This window comes from Doryrhamphus excisus, chromosome 19 (genome assembly GCF_030265055.1).
Source record: "Doryrhamphus excisus isolate RoL2022-K1 chromosome 19, RoL_Dexc_1.0, whole genome shotgun sequence".
Classification (NCBI taxonomy): domain Eukaryota; kingdom Metazoa; phylum Chordata; class Actinopteri; order Syngnathiformes; family Syngnathidae; genus Doryrhamphus; species Doryrhamphus excisus.
Genome location: NC_080484.1, coordinates 1,370,001 through 1,389,988, shown reverse-complemented (window position 1 = coordinate 1,389,988; position 19,988 = coordinate 1,370,001). Strand labels below are relative to the sequence as shown.

The 19,988-nt window shown below is 36.3% G+C and overlaps 2 protein-coding genes across 3 annotated transcripts in view; one reads left to right on the top strand and one right to left on the bottom strand.

Annotated features, from left to right (window-relative positions):
• mideasb (mitotic deacetylase associated SANT domain protein b) overlaps positions 1–11,396 on the top strand; it is a 32,976-nt gene extending 21,580 nt beyond the window's left edge. For both annotated transcript variants that reach the window (XM_058056522.1, XM_058056521.1), the window contains exons 6-13: positions 964–1,106; positions 1,196–1,299; positions 2,690–2,765; positions 4,973–5,061; positions 7,234–7,371; positions 7,553–7,660; positions 8,201–8,433; positions 9,697–11,396. In XM_058056522.1, coding sequence (XP_057912505.1) covers positions 964–1,106; positions 1,196–1,299; positions 2,690–2,765; positions 4,973–5,061; positions 7,234–7,371; positions 7,553–7,660; positions 8,201–8,433; positions 9,697–9,958 — 1,153 coding nt within the window. In that variant the 3' untranslated portion in view covers positions 9,959–11,396. The remainder of the gene's footprint in view (positions 1–963; positions 1,107–1,195; positions 1,300–2,689; positions 2,766–4,972; positions 5,062–7,233; positions 7,372–7,552; positions 7,661–8,200; positions 8,434–9,696) is intronic.
• A 2,006-nt stretch (positions 11,397–13,402) lies between these two features.
• The window catches only part of crip1 (cysteine-rich protein 1), a 7,865-nt gene continuing 1,279 nt past the window's right edge, over positions 13,403–19,988 (bottom strand). Inside the window, exons 2-4 of the mRNA XM_058056526.1 lie at positions 13,715–13,809; positions 13,585–13,642; positions 13,403–13,520 (exon numbers count right to left, since the gene is read on the bottom strand). Coding sequence (XP_057912509.1) covers positions 13,480–13,520; positions 13,585–13,642; positions 13,715–13,809 — 194 coding nt within the window. The 3' untranslated portion in view covers positions 13,403–13,479. The remainder of the gene's footprint in view (positions 13,521–13,584; positions 13,643–13,714; positions 13,810–19,988) is intronic.

Here is a 19,988-nt window from a genome sequence, read left to right as displayed (position 1 = left end):
ATTTATTTTGATTTGAAATTTGATATTTAATTTAATTTGATTTAATCCATCTGCTACTTTTACAATCAGTAACTGTTACATTTGTTCACTTCCTGCTTTCCTAATATAATAAAACATTTTTTTTTAAATTTAATCTTTTAATTTTTTTAAATAATTTATTTTGATTTAATTTAATTTAATCCATCTGCTACTTTTACAATCAGTAACTGTTACATTTGTTCACTTCCTGCTTTCCTAATATAATAAAACATTAAAAAAAAAATTTTAATCTTTTAATTTTTTAAATAATTTATTTTGATTTGAAATTTAATTTAATTTAATCCATCTGCTACTTTTACAATCAGTAACTGTTACATTTGTTCACTTCCTGCTTTCCTAATATAATAAAACATTTTTAAATTTTTTTATAATCTTTTAATTTTTTAAATAATTTATTTTGATTTGAAATTTGATATTTAATTTAATTTAATTTAATCCATCTGCTACTTTTACAATCATTAACTGTTACATTTGTTCACTTCCTGCTTTCCTAATATAATTTAAAAATATATATATATTTTAATCTTTTTATTTTATTTTATTTTATTTAGGCGGCACGGCGGGCAAGTGGTTAGCAAACAGACCTCACAGCTAGGAAACCAGGGTTCAATCCCACCCTCGGCCATCTCTGTGTGGAGTTTGCATGTTCTCCCCGTGCATGCGTGGGTTTTCTCCGGGTACTCCGGTTTCCTCCCACATTCCAAAAACATGCTAGGTTAATTAGCCACTCCAAATTGTCCATAGGTATGAATGTGAGTGTGAATGGTTGTTTGTCTATATGTGCCCTGTGATTGGCTGGCCACCAGTCCAGGGTGGACCCCGCCTCTCGCCCAAAGACAGCTGGGATAGGCTCCAGCACCTTTATCTCGCTGGAGGGAGCAGTACTATGTAAGCAAACTGCCTTTTTTTTGGTGCCGTTCCCAGACGGATAAACATCGGGTCGCAGTACCAGGCAGAGGTGCCGGAATTGAGGCAGCGGTCTCTGGTGGAGCTGGATCCCCACCAGGCGGAGCTGGTCTGGGTGCCGCTGACTGCGCTGGAGGAGAAACCAGACTACCACAAAAGAGGTAGGGACCGCAACGTTTCCCCAAAGTTCCTGCAAGCATTTTAACGGTGGCGTGTTGTGCGTTGTCCCCCCCCCCCCCCCCCCCCCCAGTGAAAGACCTCATGCACCTGGCGTGTTCCAGCGCTTTCCACGGAGGAGGCTCCAACCAGGAGCTGGCGCACCATTGTCTCTACGAGTGCAAGGGCGACATCATGGTGAGCACGGCCTGGAGGGGCATCATCATGCTTCTGTTTCCCTACGACCACTAGTGCTGAATTTGGACAAACAATGTTAGCATCTCTGGGTTGAAGGTGCAATTCCTCTGGGTGCGCCGGTTTCCGCCCACGATGTGCTATATATATCACTGTATTGACACTTACTATGGTACCCATTATGTCATTTTAAATTAAATTAAATTAAATTAAATTAAATTAAATTAAATTAAATTAAATTAAATTAAATTAAATTAAATTAAATTAAATTAAATTAAATTAAATTAAATTAAATTAAATTAAATTATAAAGAAAAATAAATGAATACAAAGAAAAATAAATAAAAAAATGAATAAAAAGGAAAAATAAGAAAAACAAAGAAAAATTTTAAAATTAAATTAAATTAAAAAATAAAAAAGTAAATAAATAAATGAATACAAAGAAAAATAAATAAAAAAATAAAAATTTAAACATTAAATTAAATTAAAAATTAAACAATAAAGACAAAAAAGTAAATAAATAAAAAAATGAATAAAAAGAAAAGTAAAATAAAATAAAATAAAATTAATCAAATAAAATACCTTTTTTAATTTTAAAAATTATTTTAGGAAAGCAGGAAGTGAACAAATGTAACAGTTACTGATTGTAAAAGTAGCAGATGGATTAAATTAAATTAAAAATCAAATTTCAAATCAAAATAAATTATTTAAAAAATTAATAGATTAAAAAAATTATACTTTTTTAAAAATTATATTAGGAAAGCAGGAAGTGAACAAATGTAAGAGTTACTGATTGTAAAAGTACCAGATGGAGGGGTAGGATTTAATAAGCTTTGCTTCTTCCTACTCCTTTTGGACATGTGGAACTGGGAACTGATTATGGGATGCACTCTATTGTAATCTGATGCATGTTCTAATGAAATTAAACCATTACCATTACCATTACCATTACCATTACCCAAAAATATGCATGTTTGATTAATCGGCCTCTCCCTATCCCGGCATATATATCGGTCTACCCACTCATCATATTTCCCTTCAAGTGTGTACTTGCCAGTATTAAGTATTACAATCCATGTGCACATCTCTGATTTCCCGACACAACCTGATAGCTCCCGCTAGAGCGCTTTAATGTTGTCAAGGAAACGCAGAGTGGGGGAGGAGGGGGGGGGGGCCCGGCTGTCAAAGCGCCCACTCTCCTCTTCAGCAGCCAGGCAAGATGGCAGAGCGTAGAAGTTATTGATGTTTGGAAAAAAAAAACAAAAAAAAACCCAAATCCCCAGTGAGATTGTGATGTAAGTAAATGCCCGGGATAACATCTCCAAAGCTTTCTGAGGAAGAAGATGTTTGTTTGGCATCAGGTGACGTTCAATGCCGTCTTCTTTCTTTTCCAGGCCGCTTTGTCTCTGCTCATGCTGAGGAATCCCGTTTTGCCCAAGTCTCATGTTTTGTCCAACTACCACTACTCAGGTAATATTTAAATGTACTGCATTGTACCGTTTTTCACCCAAGCGTTCAAAATATTGACACGGTTAAAAAGAGTACTTTTGTGTACTTTATCCACTTTTGACATATGCAGTCCTCCACAGTTAACTAGTACTAGTATGTTTTTTTGTAGTATTATTAGAGTCCTCTAGAGGTGAACTTACACTCCCATAGTCACTTTTACACTTTTACACATATTACATATTACATATTACATATTACATATTACATATTACATATTACATATTATATATAATATAGTTGATATACATTACATGGATGGATGGATCGAAAACCGCTGCTCCCCCACCGTGTTGGCAGCCTTCATGCAGCTCCAAACCATGACACTACCACATCAGATGGATGGATGGATGGATGGATGGATGGATGGTTTGATGGATGATAGAAGGATGGATGGATGTAAGGATGGATGGATGGATGCAAGGATGGTTTGATGGATGGATGAATGGATGGAAGGATGGATGGTTTGATGGATGGATGGTTTGATGGATGGATGTAAGGATGGATGGATGGTTTGATGGATGGATGGATGGATGGATGGAAGGATGGATGGATGGATATAAGGATGGATGGATGTAAGGATGGTTTGATGGATGGATGAATGGATGGATGGATGGATGGAAAGATAGATGTATGGATGGTTTGATGGATGGAAGGATGGATGGTTTGATGGATGGATGGATGGATGGATGGATAGAAGGATGGATGGATGGATGGATGTAAGGTTGGATGGAAGGATGGTTTGATGGATGATGGAAGGATGGAGGGATGGATGGAAGGATGGTTTGATGGATGGATGTAAGGATGGTTTGATGGATGGATAGAAGGATGGATGAATGATTGAAGGATGGAAGGATGGATGGATGTAAGGTTGGATGGAAGGATGTAAGGTTTGATGGAAGGATGGATGGATGGATGGATGGATGTAAGGTTGGATGGAAGGATGGTTTGATGGATGATGGAAGGATGGAGGGATGGATGGAAGGATGGTTTGATGGATGGATGTAAGGATGGTTTGATGGATGGATAGAAGGATGGATGAATGATTGAAGGATGGAAGGATGGATGGATGTAAGGTTGGATGGAAGGATGTAAGGTTTGATGGAAGGATGGATGGATGGATGGATGGATGTAAGGATGGATGGATGGTTTGATGGATGGATGGATGGATGGAAGGATGGATGGATGGAAGGTTGGATGGAAGGATGGAAGGTTTGATGATTTGATGGAAGGATGGATGTAAGGTTGGATGGATGGATGGATGGAAGGATGGATGTTTAGATGGATGGATGGATGGATGGTTTGATGGATGGATGGATGGATGGATGGTTTGATGGATGGATGGATGGTATGATGGATGGATGGTTTGATGGATGGATGGATGGATTGATGGAAGGATGGATGGATGTAAGGTTGGATGGAAGGATGGTTTGATGGATGGATGAATGGATGGAAGGATGGATGGAAAGTTGGATGGATGGATGGATGGATTGATGGAAGGATGGATGGATGTAAGGTTGGATGGAAGGATGGTTTGATGGATGGATGAATGAATGGAAGGATGGATGGAAAGTTGGATGGATGGATGGATGGATTGATGGAAGAATGGATGGATGTAAGGTTGGATGGAAGGATGGTTTGATGGATGGATGAATGGATGGAAGGATGGATGTAAAGATGGATGGATGGATGAATGGATGGAAGGATGGATGGAAAGTTGGATGGATGGACGTAGTTTCCCACTCAATATAACATATCAGTTAGTGTCCAGTGTAGTAGAATACCACAACCAACGTTGACACAGGAGCTGCTGTCAGCCACGACTCAACTGCACCTCCAAGCAATGGCAGCTGCACCAGTGAAAGCATGTGTGTGTGTTGTGGGGGGGGGGGTTGATGAGGGTGACTGGTGACTGGAGGAGGATTGTCAGGGTCAGCGGGACAGCCGTGGGGGGAGGGCGGGGGGGGGGGGGGGGTTACAGAATGTGCTTAATCCCCCCAACCCCGGCAGAAGACAGGAGAGCCATTGTTTATCAAGCCATGGAGTGTGTGTTTTCTACGGTGGGGGGCGGGGATGGACTTGTCTGGATGAGAGCGCGCGTTGGCTGAGTGGTGCCAGATCACCGCTCCTTTAGCTTATTCTTTGGTTTGTTTGTTTTTTTAATGCTTCAGGATCAGACAGATGGTCAGCAGCTGAGAGACGTCAGTTCAACAAAGGTATCAGCATCTACAAGAAGGACTTCTTCATGGTGCAGAAGCAGGTAGGTGTGTGTGTGTGTGTGTGTGTGTGTGTGTGTGTGTGTGTGTGTGTGTGTGTGTGTGTGTGTGTGTGTGTGTGTGTGTGTGTGTGTAAAGCACCCTGACTCTGGAATGTTTGCCCCAAGATTCCATTGTTGCATCATCACCAGCCTCCATTTTTCACTTCAGGCTTTTATATCACGTACATGTGATCTAAGTCCTCCAATCACAACCATTACAGTCATCCTCCAATTACATCACTTGATACTAAACATGTCCCAACACATCTGAATATAAGCCACACCCACCATTTATAGGAAAAAAAAAAAAGTACACATATAGGCCACATGTGTTCACGTTGTAAAATAGAATATTGACACAGAATGACTATTTTATAAACCTTGCAATGCTACCTACACTCGGTGTTCCCAGCGTCTTTAGCTCCTGTGTCATCTACATGATACGCTTTTTTTTTTCCGGCAGTCGGGCAGCGGCCCAAACAGTCCAGTCGTAGTAATTCTACACTTGATCAAACTTACTTACAATATATGAGTCAAAACCGTATTTTTCAGTCTACAAGCCATCACAAGAAAAGCCAACAATGCTAAAGAAGATGACGTCTCCTGTGTAGCATAGCGACACTGGCGGAGGGTTCCCTCACAGGTGAGCGCCAAGACGGTGGCGCAGTGCGTGGAGTTCTACTACTACTACAAGAAACACGTCAAGCACCCTGACTCTGTAGTAATTCTACACTTGATCAAACTTACTTAAGATTTGTCAGATCAAAACCTGATAGGACTTGAAAACTTGCAATATTAGCGTCTGTTGCGGAACGGCTTAGCCGCGGTGAAGTAACGTCAGGCACGAGTCAATACACGAGTTAATACACGAGTCAATACACGAGTCAATACACGAGTCAATACACGAGTCAATACACGAGTCAATACTCGAGTCAATACTCGAGTCAATACTCGAGTCAATACTCGAGTCAATACTCGAGTCAATACTCGAGTCAATACTCGAGTCAACACACGAGTCAACACACGAGTCAACACACGAGTCAACACACAAGTCAACACACGGGTCAACACACGGGTCAACACACGAGTCAACACACGAGTCAACACACGAGTCAACACTCGAGTCAACACTCGAGTCAACACTCGAGTCAATACTCGAGTCAATACTCGAGTCAATACTCGAGTCAATACACGAGTCAACACACGAGTCAACACACGAGTCAACACACGAGTCAACACACGAGTCAACACACGAGTCAACACACGAGTCAATACACGAGTCAATACATGAGTTAATATATGAGTCAAAACCGTATTTTTCAGTCTACAAGCCATCACAAGAAAAGCCAACAATGCTAAAGAAGATGACGTCTCCTGTGTAGCATAGCGACACTGGCGGAGGGTTCCCTCACAGGTGAGCGCCAAGACGGTGGCGCAGTGCGTGGAGTTCTACTACTACTACAAGAAACACGTCAAGCACCCTGACTCTGTAGTAATTCTACACTTGATCAAACTTACTTAAGATTTGTCAGATCAAAACCTGATAGGACTTGAAAACTTGCAATATTAGCGTCTGTTGCGGAACGGCTTAGCCGCGGTGAAGTAACGTCAGGCACGAGTCAATACATGAGTTAATACACGAGTTAATACACGAGTCAATACACGAGTCAATACACGAGTCAATACACGAGTCAATACACGAGTCAATACACGAGTCAATACACGAGTCAATACTCGAGTCAATACTCGAGTCAATACTCGAGTCAATACTCGAGTCAATACTCGAGTCAATACTCGAGTCAATACATGAGTCAATACATGAGTCAATACATGAGTCAATACATGAGTCAATACATGAGTCAATACTCGAGTCAATACTCGAGTCAATACTCGAGTCAATACTCGAGTCAATACTCGAGTCAATACTCGAGTCAATACTCGAGTCAATACTCGAGTCAATACTCGAGTCAATACACGAGTCAATACACGAGTCAATACTCGAGTCAATACTCGAGTCAATACTCGAGTCAATACACGAGTCAATACTCGAGTCAATACTCGAGTCAATACTCGAGTCAATACTCGAGTCAATACACGAGTTAATACACGAGTTAATACACGAGTCAATACCGTATTTTCCAGTCTCCAGTCCACTGACGGAGGGTTCTCTCACAGGTGAGCACCAAGACGGTGGCGCAGTGCGTGGAGTTCTACTACTCCTACAAGAAACACGTCAAGATCGGACGCAACGGGACGCTGACGTACGGCGAGGCGGAGCCGACCGCGGCCGACGCCGTCACGGCGAACCACAAGGTCAGTCGGACGCAAAACGCTGTATTTGAAGTCGAGACGGAAGCCACGCCAGAATGACATCACTACACTAGCGCACATCCAGGATGCTCGCCGGGGGGGGGGGGGGGGGGGGGGGGTACACAGGAAGTGACGTTACGGAGACACAATTTCACGTCATTAAACATCCCACTCGGCTCTGCAGGGCTCGCACAGACCGGAGGAGGACAGCAGGAAGTGGGAAGGCTCAGCTGACCGGAAACAGGACGTCTGCCCCGCCAGAGGGGCGCACACGCTGCCGCCCGGCGACAACGTGAGTGCGAGTTATTATAACGTGCAGAATTTACACGGATATTATCGCCGTTGTTTCGCCGTGCGTCAGCATCGGCCCTCAAGGACTCACGGGAAATAACAAGAATGCTTGAAATGACTCAAGCTTTAACGAGAACCACAAATTTCCAAGATATGGAACGTTACGGCTCCATAACGGAATCTGTGGAGTCATTAAAGGCAACAAACAAAAGCAATAAAAATGAATTGTAAACGGTTTCAAATTTGACAGGATTCGCCACATAACACACACTGTTTTACATTAGTTTTGCTGCCCTCTTGTGGACAGTGGCCGCTATAGCAACTACACTGCCGTCAGCAGTGTAGCTTGTGTAACTATCACAAGTGTTGTCAACATTGACTCAGCAGGAAACCTTTACCTTTTTCACCGAATTTGCGTTCCTGCACTTGAGCATCACATAGCAATGCTTTTTTAATTTTTTTAAATATATATATATATATTATAAAAATATATTATTCGATATATATTGCTGAAGCTCCACCCCTGTCCTTTTCACGGCAGCCCGCAACCGTCCTGATCATGCGAAGCCAGGAGGACGTCATCGAGAGGGATAAGCCCCCGCCGCCACCGCCGCTACCGACTCACTTCGTCACCGCCGCCCCTCGTCCGCCGCCTCCCGGCTCCAAACCACGCTACGACGCCGCCACCGCCGCCGCGGGCAAAACCATCCCGCCAACGACCGCTAAAGGCTCAAGCGGCCCCGAGGGAGAGTTCCCCTGCAAGAAATGCGGCAGGTGAGTTAATCCACTTCCTGTCACCCTCAAAAGAAACACGCAGTAGAAACGGGACGGCGTAGCGCTGCGTCGTTGCCTTCCCTTGTTTATTGCTAGGTTGTCATAGCAACCGATAACACCGACGGGATCGGATGCGGCGTGATACATGATGCTAGTGCTACACGCGGTTATTTCGCTTTCATTTCCATCATTTCGGTAAACAAAGTGCACATTTTTTTACTTCTTGTTGGTGGAAAAATTGTAAAAAAAAAAAAAAAAAAAATTATTAAAGTACATTTTTGACTAGTAGGGACATGCTAACTTTTCCTGCGTGGGGAACCTGACTTCTCATTCCAGCAGTATATGTTTTTAGCTCAGGGGTCTCAAACTCAATTTACTTGGGGGCCACTGGAGCTCGGGTCTGGGTGAGACTGGGCCGTATCAGGTTTTCCAAAAAAAAAAAAACAACAAAAAATGAATTTATTAAACACAAAAATTTTTTAAAAACTTTGCTTTGGTTCCATTTTTCTACAATAAAAGCTCTGATAAAACATTCCACTGTTCTCAAATATATTAATTTTTATTTTTCTACACAAAATAAGATGAAAAATAAATAAACAAATCAAGAATAAAGAAAATCAATCAATCAGTAATAAATAAATATAATAATAATAATAATAAAACGTATTAAAAAAACTTAAAAAATGATTTTTTTCATATTAAAATAAACAAAGCATTATTAGAGCCCTGTAGACATGACAAAACACGACTATAGTCACATTTATACTCTTTTTATTTACAACATATTGCGCAACTGCAGGGTCTCGAGACACATGCTAACTCGCAAACTAGACAGCTAGCCACCTAAACGGTAGCCTTCGAGTTATATCCTTTCAACTTGAATAGCCCAAAACTTACCACTTCCACACGGATAGGGAGGATAACTATTAACAGTTATTTAACCTTTAACATAAACATGAATCAAACGTAATCATTTTTTCTGGGTACATGATACCATACAGCATCCATATCAAATAACATTAAACTTTCATATCAAGGCGGGGGTCTCAAACTAGTGTCCTGCGGGCCACATTTGTTGTTTTGAAGCTACCTAGTATTGACATGCTAACTTGACAGGTTTACTTAGTAGCATAGTAGTAGAGAGTTGTTTATATCTTTCATATCAAATTGGTCCTATAGTAACTTCATCTACACATGCTAATTTTCCTAGCATGCGGAACCTGACTCCATTCCTAACCTCTGACCTCTCCCTTCACGCTGCAGGATCTTCTACAAGGTGAAGAGCCGCAGCGCCCACATGAAGAGCCACGCCGAGCAGGAAAAGAAGGCCGCCGCTTTGCGCCAGAAGGAGGCGGAGGACCGCGCGGCGGCCATTGCCATGGCCGCCGCTGAGGCCGCCACTACTGCCGCCGCCGCCGCCGTCATGGCCGCACGGCAACACAACGGAACGCGGCAGACGGGCGGAGACAGCGAGGACGACGAGTCGACAGACAGCGACGAGGACGACGACGACGACTGGCAGTGACGGAGAAGAATCTTGATGGAACGGGAATTGCACCTTCAGGGACACGTGGACGCCCCATGTGTGTGTGTGTGTGTGTGTGTGTGTGTGACTTTATACCGCCAATCAAAAGTTTGAAGATATTTCTTCCAAACGCGAGCGGTAGCCTTTTTCACTGCATGCTACGCTAGGTTCCTACGCGGGTACTGATGTCGCAATAACATACGTGAGCTACGAGCTAACAAATGCTAACATTAGCCTAGCATGTTGTCGCGCTTTCAGCTTTTGGGGCGCCGCCGTGTTACACGTACTCCGCTTGGACGCAGACCAAGCCGACATGTTGTTGTTGTTGTTGTTGTTTTGTTAGCGTGTCCACTTCAATGCGGCTTGGTTTTCTCAGTTCCTGACAGCAGGGAAGCCGGTTCAACTCCGATCAAAGAGGTATTTTGGGTTAGGGTTAGGGTTAGGGTTAGGGTTAGGGTTAGGGTGTGTTTTTTTTTTTTTTTTTTTTTTTCACAGCCACGCCCACGCTCAGCACTTTTACATCTAAAGACTTCCCGGGACCGCCTCCCTCCCGTTGAACACCCATCCCGTCCAGCATTAGAAGAGTCACGGAACACTGAAGGTGGTGCTTTTGTTGCACGAATGAGCGTCGTTTATTTGAGCTTCACTTGCCTTTTCACGCTTTTTATGACAATCTTGACTTTTTAAATATATACAATGTGTACATATACAGGGAAATGTTATGTTTGTGAATATTCTTGTCTATTATTATTATTATTATTATTATTATTATCATATACATGTTTTGTGATTTTTTTTCCTACCCCCTTTTTTTTTATAACCTTTATTTCAACAACTGTGACGAGACAAATGAAGACAATGGATGGCTTCTCCTGTGAATTCTGTTAAGCCCCGCCCCCTCCTGGCCAGCGGCTGCCTCTGTTGCTATGGCAACACGTCCACTTCGAGGTAATTTTTTTTTGTTTGTTTTTTTTGTTTTTTTTGGAGAGGGGGGACAACTGGCGTCTATGCACGGACTGTGTGCGTGTGCGTGTGCGTGTGTGCAAGGAGGTTTTTTTTTTTTTAATGAAGTTTTGCAGACTTTAATTTATATTTGTCGTTGATGAGGTCAAGGACCGTTATTAAAAAAAAACAAACCAAAAAAAAAACACAAGGGACAAAATATTGGAGGAAAAAAAAACCCACACCAAGAAAAAAAAAAAGATTTATTTAGGTAAAATTAAATGTATTTATATATCTATACATATATATGAATGAAAGTCTATGTTTATGCATATTTTCTATGCTATTTTCATAAGGTTCACACTAACGAGTACTTTTTAAAATCTGTGGTGGCTGTAACTTATTTCTTTTTATTTTGCAATTGATTTCATACCGCGTTTGTGTTTTTAGCGCTGATTTACAAAGCACTGTTTAAATATTAAAAGTTTTAAAATCATGTATTACCGGCTGGGGCTTTTGACGTCATTGCAGTTTCACCAGGTTGCGCCAGGGGGCGGCGTTGCACCGCTCTAGTACAGACACCTCAGGCTGAATCACAGAGCGGAACATTTTATGAAAATAAAGTATAAAGTTTTATGAAAAATAGTTTTGACTCAATCTCAAAACTCTTATGAAATAGATTTAGAGTGAAATACTAGCAATAAATATGACTAATGTTGGTTTTTATTTGGTATTCAATGATTTGACGGTGTTGACATAAGGACATCCAGAGGAGGCCCTGTCGTCTCAGTGGCTATCCCGGCGAGGAGGCATCACCCTGGGCTTGGAGTCACATTTTGACCCGCCCCCCTCTGGATGTGTGATGAATGCAAGTTGACAGTATAGATTCTATTTCCATACATCCACATATACATGATTATATGTATTATATGTATTATATATGTGTGTGTGTGTGTCATGTGGCCTACGCAGGAAGAGGACAGCTGCCTTAATGATGTTGTTAGTGTGTTTGTCTCAGGCACGCACAATGGCCTACTGTTTGTTGGGGCTTGTTGGTGTGTTGCCGTGGCAACCCGAGGCTGCTGCTGCTGCTGCTGAGGCCCTGAATCAATCATCAATCAGGAAAAAGCCAGAAGAAACAAACATCCATACACATACAGTTCAAATTATATATATATATATATATATATATATATATATATATATATATATATATATATATATATATATATATATATATATATATATATATATATATATATATATATATATATATATATATATACACTACCATAATAATTAAATGGCTAAGTATGATTTAAAAATATGTATATATATTATTGAAAAAGAGTATAACATACCTTGAATAATTTTATTGCCTAGCAAATAAAAACAGCATAATATAAAATGTAATTATTAAATGTAAAAATGAATAAGTTAAAATATTTTTAATGGTTAAATATGAAATTAATGATTTAGAATGATAATAAAATAAATAATGAAAATAAAAATGATAAAAAATTATAATAAAAAAATCACAGATAATTATGTATGCATATAGTAAAGCAATATATTATAACTATAATATCTTATATATCTAATATATATATGAATATTAAAAACATAACTACCATAATAATTAAATGGCTAAGTATGATTTAATATATATATATATATATATATATATATATATATATATATATATATATATATATATATATATATATATATATATATATATATATATTCTTGAAAGAGTATAACATACCTTGAATAATTTTATTGCCTAGCAAATAAAAACAATAATATAAAATGTAGTATAAGAAATTATTAAATGTAAAAATTAATAAGTTCAAAATATTTTTAATGGTTAAATATGAAATGAATGATTTAGAATGATAATAAAAATAATGAAATAAAATAATGAAAAAAATAAAAATAATGAAAATAAAAACAATAAAACATGATAATAAAAAAATCAAAGCTAATTATGTATGCATATAGTATAGCAATACATTATAACTATAATATCTTATATATCTATAATATATATATGAATATTATAAACATAACTACCATAATAATTAAATGGCTAAGTATGATTAAAAATATATATATATATTCTCGAAAGAGTATAACATACCTTGAATAATTTTATTGCCTAACAAATAAAAACAATGCAATATAAAATGTAGTATAAGAAATTATTACATGTAAAAATTAATAAGTTAAAAATATGTTAGTTAAATATGAAAAGAATGATTTAGAATGATTTAAAATGATAATAAAAATAATGAAAATAATGAAATAAAATAATAAAAATAAAATAAAAATGATGAAAATAAAAATAATAAAAAATAAAAAATGATTATAAAAAATCACAAAGCTAATTATGTATGCATATAGTATAGCAATATATTACAACTATAATATCTCGGCTATCAAATAAATGATATAATCCAAATGAAATGGTTAAAGGATCGATAAAAACAACAAAGCAGGTTGACGTCACATACTGAATATGCTTTTATTCGCATGAACGTCCACTGGATGAAGACGGCAGGACCACCAGGAGTCCACTACTTGTAAGTATGACTCTCCGTTCCGCCATGTCCATACCCTGCAACACGACAAGCATATATTTAGCCTATTTAACATGTACATATTCTTTATAGAACGCTTACCTTTAGGGCCAAACAGTGCACTGTAGCATGGTTTGTGGCAGTATGGTTTGCCGTCATGCTGGAAGAGGATTCCAGTTAGATTATATCAACACGTTACCACTGTGTCGCCATTTCTGGTCACGTGATTCACCTCAGCATGGGACCCGGATGAGAGCGTCCTGCCGCACTTTTCACACTTCAGACACGGCCGGTGCCAATCTTTGCCCAGCGACGTCACCTTCTCCGCTGCCGAGAAACACAACATTCTATGGCTACGTGTACTTACATATACTACATGCTACATATAAGACAGTATCTCTACTATCTCGGGTTACTTCTACAAGGAAACGTAAGCTAGCTGGTGGTTAGCTAGCAGCTACGTGGCGCGATTGAATGACGTCATTTCCTGGTGTGGACTCGTTGCTAGGCAGACTCAATCATAATAAAGCCAATGAGCTGCAACGGTAGGGGAAAAAATAATATATTTTGCGGTGTATTAAATATGAAACACATATTGGAAAAAATATATACGGCTATTACAAATATGTTAACACGTAGAAATGTCGAAAAAGTCACAGTATTATAATAAACATAATAAATAAAACTATTATTTAACTGTAATCATGATATATTATAATTCTTACAATTAAATACAATAAAATTAAAAAGTAATACAAAATAATAACCTTTTAAAAAGTGACCAAAAATGACCAAATTACAAATATGTTAACACGTGGAAATGTCGAAAAAGTCAATGTATTAAAATAAACATAATAAATAAAACTATTATTTAACTGTATAATTCTTACAATTAAATACAATAAAATAAAAGTAATACAAAATAATAACCTTTTAAAAAGTGACCAAAAATTACCAAATTACAAATATTTTAACACGTAGAAATGTCAAGAGTCACTGTATTATAATAAACATAATAAATAAAACTTTCATTTAACTGTAATCATGATATATTATAATTCTTAAAATTAAATACAATAAAAGAAAAGTAATAAAAAATAATAACCTTTTAAAAAGTGACAAAAAAATTACAAATATGTATTATAACTATATATATTATTTTGCATGTAATATTTTATGGCACTATTAATACATTTTGGGGGGATTGATAAGTAAAATTTACTTTCCAATTTCCAAATAATTATAAAATATATAATATAATTATATATTAATTATAATGAATTAAATTATATTATTATAATAAAATAAAATAATAATTTCCAAATATTTCTGTCGAAAATATAATGATAATTTTGGTTTAAATGTCTTTTATTGTAATAAAATCATTGTGTAATAAAACATACTTCTCAAGATTAAAAAATAAAAAAATAAACATAATAAATAAAACTATTATTTAACTGTAATCATGATATATTATAATTTTTAAAATTAAATACAATAAAAGAAAAGTAATAAAAAATAATAACCTTTTAAAAACCGATCAAAAAAATTACCAAATTACAAATATGTATTATAACTATATATATTATTTTGCATGTAATATTTTATGGCAGGATTAATACATTTTGGGGGATTTCCAAATAATTATAAAATATATAATATAATTATATATTAATTATAATGAATTAAATTATATTATTATAATAAAATAAAATAATAATTTCCAAATATTTCTGTCGAAAATATAATAATAATTTTGGTTTAAATGTCTTTTATTGTACTAAAATCATTGTGTAATAAAACATACTTCTCAAGATTAAAAAATAAAAAAATAAACATAATAAATAAAACTATTATTTAACTGTAACCATGATATATTATAATTCTTAAAATTAAATACAATAAAAGAAAAGTAATAAAAAATAATAACCTTTTAAAAACCGACCAAAAAAATTACCAAATTACAAATATGTATTATAACTATATATATTATTTTGCATGTAATATTTTATGGCAGGATTAATACATTTTGGGGGGATTTCCAAATAATTATAAAATATATAATATAATTATATATTAATTATAATGAATTAAATTATATTATTATAATAAAATAAAATAATAAATTCCAAATATTTCTGTCGAAAATATAATAATAATTTTGGTTTAAATGTCTTTTATTGTACTAAAATCCTTGTGTAATAAAACATACTTCTCAAGATTAAAGGCCAAGCAGATAAGCCCAAAGCCACTAAGGCGTGGACGTGGAATGCTGCAAATAAGGACCTGAAGTACTCTTAAAGTGCGATAAAGATGTTATTATCTTTGGACCGGGCCTCTCCCACTGCTTGTTATTGTATGTGATAATCTGCTCTTTGCATCTCACACTAAAACACACACACACACACACACACACACACACATTGCGACCAGTGGGAAATCCACTATGTTCAGTATGTGTTGGACAATTTACTGCATTCCACAAAAAAAAAAAAGCCGCATGGTGCAGTTTTGTGTACGCGAGTGTTAGCCTACAAAATAAAGTCAACATGCACACTCAACGTTCCGTCATTCCGTTCTATTTCTGTTCTTTTCCTGCTTTATTGCCATTTAAAGCTTAAATGGAATGGGAATGTTTATCTAAGATGATCCCGTCTGTGGAAAGCCTCCAAAGATGCACCAGGAGGTCAGGAAGAGGTTCGGGACTTCATACGAAACCTTTTTTTTTTTTCAGGAACCACAAGGATTAACACACATTTTGGCTTTTTCTTTGGCTTGAACTCAACGTATGATTCTATGTCGGTAACGCAGAGAGTCTAATTGGTCCCATACTCCATTTCGATATTAATAAATAGCATATTTTCATAGTTAAGGAAACTGTTTACATTATTAGAGCCCTCTAGACATGTACTAGCACCCCTATAGTCAACCTTACACTCCTTTTACCCAATATAGTAGATTGTATGATTGGTCAATAAGTCGTTTAAGACATAAAAAACAGTTTATGACCTTTTAAATATGCTATTTAACATTATTAGAGCCCTCTTGACATGAAATAACACCCCTATAGTCAACTTTACATTCCTTTTACCCACTATAGTAGATTGTATGATTGGTCAATAAGTCGTTTAAGACATAAAAAACTGTTTATGATCTTCTAAATATGCTTCTTAACATTATTAGAGACCTCTAGACATGTACTAGCACCCCTATAGTCAACCTTACACTCCTTTTACCCAATATAGTAGATTGTATGATTGGTCAAGAAGTCGTTTAAGACATAAAAAACTGTTTATGACCTTCTAAATATGCTTCTTAACATTATTAGAGACCTCTAGACATGTACTAGCACCCCTATAGTCAACTTTACACTCATTTTACCCACTATAGTAAATTGTATGATTGGGGCAATAAGTCGTTTAAGACATAAAAAACTGTTTATGACCTTCTAAATATGCTTCTTAACATTATTAGAGCCCTCTTGACATGTACTAGCACCCCTATAGTCAACTTTACACTCATTTTACCCACTATAGAAGATTGTATGATTGGGGCAATATGTCGTTTAAGACATAAAAAACTGTTTATGACCTTCTAAATATGCTTCTTAACATTATTAGAGCCCTCTTGACATGTACTAGCACCCCTATAGTCAACTTTACACTCATTTTACCCACTATAGTAAATTGTATGATTGGGGCAATAAGTCGTTTAAGACATAAAAAACTGTTTATGACCTTCTAAATATGCTTCTTAACATTATTAGAGACCTCTAGACATGTACTAGCAACCCTATAGTCAACTTTACACTCACTTTACCCAATATAGTAGATTGTATGATTGGGGCAATAAGTCGTTTAAGACATAAAAAACTGGTTATGACCTTCTAAATATGCTTCTTAACATTATTAGAGCCCTCTCGACATGAAATAACACCCCTATAGTCAACTTTACACTCATTTTACCCACTATAGTAGATTGTATGATTGGGTCAATAAGTTGTTTAAGACATAAAAAACTGTTTATGACCTTCTAAATATGCTTCTTAACATTATTAGAGCCCTCTTGACATGAAATAACACCCCTATAGTCAACCTTACACTCCTTTTACCCACTATAGTAGATTGTATGATTGGGGCAATAAGTCGTTTAAGACATAAAAAACAGTTTATGACCTTCTAAATATGCTTCTTAACATTATTAGAGCCCTCTTGACATGTACTAGCACCCCTATAGTCAACTTTACACTCATTTTACCCACTATAGAAGATTGTATGATTGGGGCAATATGTCGTTTAAGACATAAAAAACAGTTTATGACCTTCTAAATATGCTTCTTAACATTATTAGAGCCCTCTAGACATGTACTAGCAACCCTATAGTCAACTTTACACTCATTTTACCCACTATAGTAGATTGTATGATTGGGGCAATAAGTCGTTTAAGACATAAAAACAGTTTATGACCTTCTAAATATGCTATTTAACATTATTAGAGCCCTCTTGACATGAAATAACACCCCTATAGTCAACTTTACATTCCTTTTACCCACTATAGTAGATTGTATGATTGGGACAATAAGTCGTTTAAGATATAAAAAACTGTTTATGACCTTCTAAATATGCTATTTAACATTATTAGAGCCCTCTCGACATGTACTAGCAACCCTATAGTCAACTTTACACTCATTTTACCCAATATAGTAGATTGTATGATTGGTCAATAAGTCGTTTAAGACATGAAAAATTGTTTATGACCTTCTAAATATGCTTCTTAACATTATTAGAGCCCTCTTGACATGAAATAACACCCCTATAGTCAACTTTACACTCCTTTTACCCACTATAGAAGATTGTATGATTGGGGCAATAAGTCGTTTAAGACATAAAAACCTGTTTATGACCTTCTAAATATGCTTCTTAACATTATTAGAGCCCTCTTGACATGTACTAGCACCCCTATAGTCAACTTTACACTCATTTTACCCACTATAGTAAATTGTATGATTGGGGCAATAAGTCGTTTAAGACATAAAAAACTGTTTATGACCTTCTAAATATGCTTCTTAAGATTATTAGAGCCCTCTCGACATGAAATAACACCCCTATAGTCAACTTTACATTCATTTTACCCAATATAGTAGATTGTATGATTGGGCAATAAGTCGTTTAAGACATAAAAACCTGTTTATGACCTTCTAAATATGCTTCTTAACATTATTAGAGACCTCTAGACATGTACTAGCAACCCTATAGTCAACTTTACACTCATTTTACCCACTATAGTAAATTGTATGATTGGGGCAATAAGTCGTTTAAGACATAAAAAACTTTTTATGACCTTCTAAATATGCTTCTTAACATTATTAGAGCCCTCTTGACATGGAATAACACCCCTATAGTCAACTTTACACTCATTTTACCCACTATAGTAAATTGTATGATTGGGGCAATAAGTCGTTTAAGACATAAAAAACTTTTTATGACCTTCTAAATATGCTTCTTAACATTATTAGAGCCCTCTTGACATGGAATAACACCCCTATAGTCACCTTGATACTACTATATAGTAAACACAATAAGAGTAAGTAAGACTTTTTTACAATTAGTACTACCATGCTATCGTGTTAACATGCTAGTCTTAACGTGTTACCATTGCTAGCATGCTAACATGAATATACTAGTATACTAGTGTTTACATTTTATATGTAATATTATGAACTGTATATGATTGGTAGACACATAGAGTATGTAAACACTAGTTGTTTTCATGGGTAGACACTACTATATATATATATAAACACTTAGCACTATCATGCTATCGGGTTAACATGCTAATCTTAAAGTGTTAGCATTGCTAGCATGCTAACGCGTTTACGTTTGATATGTAATATTATGTACTGAATATGATTGGTAGACACAGAGTATTTAAACACTTAGCACTATCATGCTATCGGGTTAACATGCTAATCTTAAAGTGTTAGCGTTGCTAGCATGCTAACGTGTTTACATTTGATATGTAATATTATGTACTGTATATGATTGGTAGACACAGAGTATTTAAACACTTAGCACTATCATGTTTGCCTTTAGCATGATAATGTTAACATGTTAGCATTGCCCGCATGCTAATATTAGCATTTTTAGTTGTTTTCATGGGTCGACACTACTATATATATATATATATATATATATATATATATATATATATATATATATATATATATATATATATATATATATATAAACACTTAGCACTATCATGCTATCGGGTTAACATGCTAATCTTAAAGTGTTAGCATTGCTAGCATGCTAACGTGTTTACATTTGATATGTAATATTATGTATTTAAACGCTTACCACTATCATGTTTTCTGTTAGCATGATAATGTTAACATGTTAGCATGTTAGCATTGCTAGCATGCTAACGTGTTTACATTTGAAATGTAATATTATGTATTTAAACACTTACCACTATCGTGTTTTCCGTTAGCATGATAATGTTAA